The sequence below is a fragment of the Crocodylus porosus genome, unplaced genomic scaffold (assembly GCF_001723895.1).
Source record: "Crocodylus porosus isolate Cpor-Errol unplaced genomic scaffold, CroPor_comp1, whole genome shotgun sequence".
NCBI classification, from domain to species: domain Eukaryota; kingdom Metazoa; phylum Chordata; order Crocodylia; family Crocodylidae; genus Crocodylus; species Crocodylus porosus.
Window position 1 is genome coordinate 3,848,785 of NW_017728937.1, and position 8,064 is coordinate 3,856,848.

The window sequence follows — 8,064 nt, forward strand, 5'->3', positions numbered from 1 at the left end:
TTACCAGCTACCTGTTGATCTGGCAGGGACCAGAGGGGGGAATTTCTGCTTAGCAGGGAGTGGTGATGGGGAGCAAGTGGGTTGTCTTAAACAGCTTTTCCGAGGAAGAATATGTAAGCTATCTGTTAATTGGCTAAAAAAAAGCCTGTCTGCCTGTTGTCTCCCACAGCAAGGACTGTAGCTGGGGTGTGGTCTGCTAGCTAATGCTGTGGTATCTGCATATGGCAGAGGGGAGGGGGGGATAATCCCTGCTTAGGAGGAGGAAACCAGGCAGACTGCTGTGTCTGCAAGTCTGTGCTGAGCTATAACCAGGGAGCAGAGGGAGGGTCCAGCCCTGCTGTGGAGCAGAGAGCCCTGTCCAGCCCAGAGAGCATGCCAAAATGCTGGGGGGGTCTCTGGCTTATTTTAAACCAGCAAGGGGTCTGGAACAAACATTGCAAAAACTGGTTTGACCCAAGTCCATTAAATCCAATACTGCATTTAACCAGGTTTGTCTCAAACCAGTTTCAGCCACTTTGAAACTGGCTTATGTGCACTGAACATCTGTTCTGTTACAGGTTTAAACCAGTTTCTCATAACTTAAATATGTGTAAATGTCTATTCCTAGCCATAGTGTAGAGACAACCTATATTGCTTTCTACAAACTTTTTGAAGAAAATTCATCCTCTTTCAGTAAACTCTAAGGGCATCTTTACATGTGCTCTGGGGTTGTGGTGCAGAGGGCACTTTAGTTGAGCAGCTCTGAGAGCTGCTAAAATTAAAGCACCTGCAGCATCACATGTATTCGGTGTCCCACAATTCAAAATGATAACGGGAGCACTTTAACTAAAGCTCATTCAAAGAGTTGTAAGTACCCCTGCTGCCATTTTGAAGTGCGGGACTCTGAATACACAAGACATGGTGGCTACTGGAGTACATTAGTTAGTAGAGTCAAATTTGAGAATGCTCTGGCACACTATAATTGTAACATGTCGGAGCAGAATCCACGCACATCTACAGACATACCAAAGTACAGGATTATGAAGTAGGGCAAAGAGCTTTTTACAACTAAACTATGTATCCTGATAAGCAGAAATACACTATGCCTTAAAGAGTTATGATCCTTCAGTCTTTCTTTCACAAGAGATTCTATTTAGAATATTTTGTCTCAACTTTTTTTTTTCCCCCTGTCTCCCAGGTAACATTTTGCTTCTGGAAGGCAGAGAGGATTCTGAAAATCAAAAGCTGATGCTTATTGACTTTGAGTATAGCAGCTACAACTACAGGTAAACTGCTTTTCACTGACTTTTGTTTCAAGGAGCACTTAGTTCTGCTTTATAACCTGCAATGAATGCAAATGCTTTGCTGTCTATTAAGACTAACTTTTCCAGTGAGTTGCTTTCCTTGCATCACATCCTGTTTGCCGCTGATATACACAGCCCTATATACTGGCAGTTTTGAGCGACAGGTTGGCAGTCTCTCAAATGCCTACATCTTTGCATCTGAAATCTAATTTTTCAGATGTCTGAAGGCAGTTTTATTACAACTTAGTTGAAGTAGTGTTTTAGCTTGTGACCATATCTACAGGAACAAGTTCATCCTCAGAAATAAGCAAGTCACATTAAAGTAATAGCTGAGTAATGTTGCTTGAAATTCTGCTTGAAGGGATTTTGTCGTCTTCTGTCTGCAGCTGTCTTAAAGCATTTTGGTGTCCGGCTGTCTCTAAGTTTATTTTGTCTTGAGAATTTACTGACCTTTTTTTCTTCCTTCTTAAATAGGGTTGTTGCTGCAACTTTATTTTATCAGATCAGTTTGGTTCCAGTTCTCTGGGGGCAACAGAATTCTCTTTTTCCCCCCTCTATAGTAGTTAAGAAAACTGAGACCTATTGACAACTCTGAATTTTACTTGGTTTGATGTGTGCAGCACACTACTTCAGTCTACAAAATTTACTAAATAAGCTTCTTAAAAACATGAAGGCATGAGCATGGGTGTTCAGCCACATCCGCAGTGCCACAATCTTTTTATGTGACACTCTCTTTTATTTTTTTTTTTCTTCTCCCTGTTGTCTGCAGAGTACATAGATACAGATGCCACAAATATCAGTTATTGCATGACTACCAAAAATGTTACCTGGCTTCACTTTTTTCTGATTTTTAACTTTAGCAAGATTGGTGCCATTTTTTGCCCAAGTAACACATTTAGCCCCATAGCATTTAAGTTTGTAGCTTCTGCTAAGCTCTCAAGATTAGGAATTTTAAATAAAAATTTAAGTGACAATAGAGTGTCTTTTGAATAGAAGTGGATTTGTAGTTTTGTGACAATCACATGGCCATTAATTCTCAGGCAAGTTGCTCACTGATATCATACACTTAGTGTTCTGAATTACTGTGAGGTATTGCTGTTTCATATGCAATACAAGCTTCTTTCCTACATTGAATTAAAGTTGGTGGTAAATTTTAGTGCATCTCTAGCTGAAAAGCCTTCTGACTTGCTCATGTTCCATGAAATGGGTAGGAACATCTTCTGAGTTGCCAATTATTTCTACTTGTAAAATGCACTGTCATGCCAACATACTTGGTGCCTCAAAATTAAAGCATTCTTTAGACTTTAACAAGAGTAAACAGTGTCTATGCAAATATTCAGAATATTTCTTGAAGAATTTTCCTTTTGATCTCTTAATTTTCAGAGGATTTGATATTGGAAACCACTTCTGTGAATGGATGTATGACTATACTTATGAAAAATACCCATTCTTCAAAGCCAGTTTTCTGAAGTATCCCACCAAGAAACAACAAGTAGGTGCCTTAACGTGCTGTTAGTCTGCCATTGATGTCTGCTAGCTCCAGTCTGGAGCTCTGCTTTTCCTTGAATCACTTTGGGCGATTACCCTATATCCTATGAACCAAAACTTCTGCCATGCTTTCAGTGAATAAGAAGACTCTGTCCATAATGTAGCTATATTAAGCACTAACAGCATTTCCCAGTGAAATGCTTATTGTTCTCTGACATGTATGAAGTGTCACAGTGTTACTGAAATGATGGATTTGTTACTCTTTTGATCAAAATAGGGAAAAAGTAAATGGCAAAAGGATTAACTGTGAACCTAGAATAACAAATAGTATGATGTCTTAACATGCCATATTTAGTAATCTGTTGCTGAATTGATTTCTTAACTAAATGGATTTTGAAATAAGCTTGTGTAGTAGTAGTTTGTGAGATTAAGAGATTTGAACTCTTCAGCATCTTTCTAAATACTGAATGTTCTAGTGAGTTCTTATAGACTAAGTTGTCTGAACTGTTCTCATGTTTCTTCTCTTTCTAGCTTCATTTTTTCTCTAGCTATCTGACTGCCTTCCAAAATGGCTTTGAAAATCTGAGCAATCAAGAAAAGTTGAAAATAGAAGAAGAAATGTTGACAGAAGTCAATAGGTATCTCCATTTTTATCCGCTTGTAGCGGTAATAATACAGCTGACATCCTGCAGTTGACTTGCATGTTTGGCGCTTCCATTTTGGTGCCTCTAGCAGTGGTTCTCAACTTTTTTTGTACCAGGGCCCACTTGTAACCAATGAGGGCCAGTCCCAACCCAGTAAAGTTAAATAGAAAACAGCCCCCAAGCCCTGTCAATGTCCACTTCAGTGTGTGGGGCATGAGGGAGCATGTGCCCCCCCAGGTTTGTGCCCACAGCAGGCATGGGGCTGCAGCCTGGCCAGACTGACATGGGTAAGAGCCACACCTATGGCCAAGCAGGTGGGAACTGGTGCAGGAGGGTGGAGCAAGGCAGCAAGACTTGTTGCTGTTGCTGCCACTGCCACCAGAACCCCTGCACCAGCAGCAGCATGAGGAGTAATGGATGGGGGTGTGGAGGGGGAGCACTGCCTTCACCTCCTGCTGCAAGCCAGTCATGTGCTGGGCCATAGCTCTTTAAAGGAGAAAATCCACACTCTTCCACAGCAAGTGGAAAACCCAGATCCCTGTTTATTAGCATGCACAGCATTAACATATGGTGAAGCACAAGCAGCATCTATTCATTTTAAGCGTGTGCAAAAAAATCCATTTTAAGTTTGTTTGTGACTCTTTTGTATATTCTTGCGACCCTGTTTTTGGGTTGAGATATGATGCTCTGTAAAAATACCCATTTATAATGAGTTATTTCTAGTTAAGCTTTTGCTTCCGATTTCTTCAGAGCACTTAACTATACAACTTTGTAATTAAATCTTTATTCAAACATCCCAACAAAGTATCTTCCTAAAGCCTGTTTAAAAGATAAGCAAGCTTATAACAAAGGTAGTGTTGCTTTTGTCTTGGCTAAATTTTTTAAGATTAGCTGAAACATATCACTAGTGTATAATGTGTGTGTTATGACTTGCAGGTTTGCCCTTGCATCACACTTCTTCTGGGGCCTGTGGTCCATTATACAGGCAAAGATCTCATCCATTGAGTTTGGCTACCTGGTATGTCTAAAAAATAACTTTTTTTCACTCCCTCAGTGTAAAATAATAAACTGTGGAGAGAGAGCTCTGATGTAGTGGTATTGTGTTTTGAGAAAATGTGTGCTTGCTTCCCATGTAGAACTTCCCTCTGCTGAGGACAAAATGCCAGCTGTCAAACTTGGTTTTGGTGCCTAAGCAAATGGTACCATAACAGTGTAGACAGGTGTTTGTTTTCAAGTGCCACAAAGTGTCTTGGCACTTAATAGTGCTAAGGAAATATAGCACTGTAATGGTGTGTAGGCACTTGAGCTAGTAGGAAATGGGGGCTGCTCCCTGAATATCCTCCCCCCCCCCCGGGGAAAGGAGCAGATGGTTGAAGATCAGCGGAGAGAGCCCCTGCTCCCCAACCCTACTGATCTACAGAGCTGGCTGCAGCAGTAAGAATTGATACCACTTTAAAAGCCTCAGCTCTTGTAGAGGCTTCTGAAGCAGTTGTAATATTATCATCTGAGGAGGGCTCCCTGACTGCTTCTACTTGGGCCTGAGTGGACTAGGCAGGAGTCATCTGCTTTTCTTCTCTCCCTTTCTCATGGAGGGAAGAAGGGCAAGCGAAGAGGCCTGTGGGATGCTGGGGGCCCTAAAAATGGGTGTAGCACTATGTGCGACTACATGAATTGCACAGTCACCCTACTAAAGTTCTCATTTTTGAAAGGGTTAACACTTTGTAGCACTTCCTGTCTTTGTAGTGCCGCAAACAATCCTACTGGCCCTAGCTTCATTTTTAGTGCTACAGATGTAAAACGTGTCCCTGGCTTGACAAACCATTTTAGCCCTCAACAATGGGCAAATTACTGCAGTTTAACTTCCACTTACTATTTGGTACACAGGTACTTGAACAGTTACTGCGGAGAAGGTGAGATGAGGGTTAAAAAAAAAAAGTCACCAGATGAAGCAGATCAAGCTGTGGCAGGATGCATCTTGCCACAGCTGATTCACTTTGTTTGAATTGCACATAGCTTGTATTCCTGCATCAGGCAGAGGGCTGATGCGCAACAACAGGCAATGTGTACCCCTGATCTAGGGATTCCCTGCATCTCATGTGGCCCTGTGCTTCCTTGCCAGGACCCAGGTCCCACACTGATCCATGCCTCATGCAGGAGTTTGGGATAGCATGGGACCCAGGGAATTGCCAGTGTCCCATGCCTCTACCCTGGACGCTCACTGACTTGTGCCTCCACATACAGTGCAAGGCAGCATATATCCTGGCAAGGAAACATGGGACACTAGGAATTCCCTTGTCCCTTCTTGTCAGGGTGCATGCAAACCTTTTACTCCATATGAAGTGAGGAAAGCTGGGCAGATGCTCCTGGGACTTGATGGTCCCGCTTCTGAGCAGGAATTCCCAGAGTCCACTAGATTGGGCCCCTCAAGCCCTCAGTGTAGCTAGAGCTGCCTGCCACCATGCAAATAAATGCCTGCACTATTTAAGGCTACCTGATATGGCACAACAAAGGGTAGGGTGTCTCATTTGCTTGCTTCTTGTGCCACCTAACTCTTGTGTTGGCGCATGCAACATCAGGTCATATCTGTGTCTTTACACCGAGAAGAAAACCCTATCTTCCTTATCTCAAGTAAATTTTATGTAAAATAAAACCTTTACTCTTTTTACTGAAAAGTAAAAGTGAGATCAGCACACTTTATTTTCTAATAGTGCACTATTGCTTGCTGTACTGATAGCATAGAATCAATAAACCAGGGTCTTGAGAATTAAGAAATGTTATCAAGAGGTTGTCTAAATTCAAACCCCACTCTATCTGGAACTCCTATTTCAAAACCTGGAATAAGATTATATTAACTTCACTTCAGATTGTCTCTTCCCTTGCCCTGGATAAGTTCTTAATTTTTCATTCATTATTATGTTTTCCTTTTGTTCCTTGCAAAAATACACTCACATTGTGACTGGTCTTACACATCCAATGGTTAAGTAGCTTTTGTTTGGTTTTTTTTTTCTCCCCCCTTATTTAGGACTATGCACTATCAAGATTTGATGCATACTTTGACCAGAAGAAGAAGCTTAAAGTATGAATGTGAGAAGAATGGACAATCTTACTGTACAAAGAAAGCAGCTGGACAAACTTCCACTGTGCTTAGGCTACTGTATCTGTAATGAAGGTGTCTGGATTTCAAAATACTGGAATCCAGATGTTCAATACTGAAGACTGTACAAAAATAACAGACTTGTTTACAGTTCAGGAATCTTTGGGAGGCAAAAGCGTAATACAAACAGTGCAATATCCTTTTAATCTAGAAAGCATTTTTACATTATGGGAGGAGCTTACAGATCCCACATGCATCAAAAGCAAGCAGTGTTACTATGGGTACTTTTTCAGGGGGTTTTTTGATGTGCAGGTGAATGTTACGTGACCAGAATAGTTGTAAATGGTAATGCATTGTAGACACTACTGGTTTATTGAGAGCCAATTGTGTGTATGCCGGGCAACTTAAACTGTGAAGTTGGCTGAAAGGCCTTGTTAGGAGATTCTGTTCAATGTGGCCTACGAACACTCTTGCGAGAGCTGCTGGTACATTTTAAAACACCCTTTAACCATTTTGTTAGACATATTAAAGCAGCCTGCTCTTAAAGTGCTGCCTGTATTAAAGATTAATGTGCTTCTCCTTGGTGTCTCTGTCAGCTGAAATATGAATTAATCTTGACCTAGATACCCTGGAGAGAGTTGAATGGCTTGATCATTCCACGTTCTTCACCAAGAACATGCTTTATTACCCAGGCTGGCTGTCTGATGCTTGCACGGGGAGTTTTCTGGGCCAGCAGTATTGGGATGAGTGCCTTGAATTATGCTGATTTACTCTCCAAATAACTGGATTGCCATTGATGGTTCCAATTAGAGCAAGTCCTCCCTGCTGAGTGTAGCTACAACCCTGCAGTGCAAGGAGAGGGAGGAATGGGGATGGGGTTGGGGTCTTTTTTTTGTTGTTGTTGTTTTGTTTTTTTTTGGAGCAGGGGGTTCCCCATAGTTCTCTTTTTCTTCGAAAAAAATTCCCCTACTTGGAAGAAAGGGGATCTTCCCCCACCCAGCCTAAATACAGAACTGGATTGAGGCGCTTATTTAAATGTCTAAGCTCCACCTTGTTCCAGCAGTCCAGTAAATGGAGCATCTTGGGGGGGGGGAGGGGGAAACAGTAATATGTATAATCTGTGAAATCAACAGCATATGTGTAAATGTCACAAAGAAATCTTTAGATTTCAGGAACTCATTTTATTTTGACCATTTATTTTATTTGTATTTTCTAACATACTGTATTAAAAACAATAACTCAAGTTGCGTCTGTCTCCTCCTTGCATAGATTGTTGCAAGTTAAAGAAATGTACAGTGTTCATTTGCTACTCTTTTTAAAGTAGCCCAGTGTTTAAAAAAAATTGTCTGATTTCTGGAGGGAGCAGCTTCAAATAGAGATGAAATTCAGAATACTGGGGGTGGGAGACCACATTTTCTCAAGCTCTAAAACTGTCAAGCATTCATGTCTCATCAGTGGAAGGGGGGGGAAAAAAATCAAACCTGACACCTGGTCTCTTATTCCTCTTCTAATCCAAGTTTAAAGATCATGTTGTGTTAGCCTACTTTCAAAGGCA

The 8,064-nt window shown here is 41.3% G+C and overlaps 1 protein-coding gene across 1 annotated transcript in view; it reads left to right on the plus strand.

Moving 5' to 3' along the window:
• Positions 1–7,391, plus strand: part of CHKA (choline kinase alpha) — a 31,677-nt gene extending 24,286 nt beyond the window's left edge. Inside the window, exons 8-12 of the mRNA XM_019547279.1 lie at positions 1,178–1,265; positions 2,667–2,775; positions 3,303–3,409; positions 4,352–4,433; positions 6,438–7,391. Of these exons, the coding sequence (XP_019402824.1) occupies positions 1,178–1,265; positions 2,667–2,775; positions 3,303–3,409; positions 4,352–4,433; positions 6,438–6,497 (446 nt within the window). The 3' untranslated portion in view covers positions 6,498–7,391. The remainder of the gene's footprint in view (positions 1–1,177; positions 1,266–2,666; positions 2,776–3,302; positions 3,410–4,351; positions 4,434–6,437) is intronic.
• The last annotated feature ends 673 nt before the right edge of the window (positions 7,392–8,064 follow it).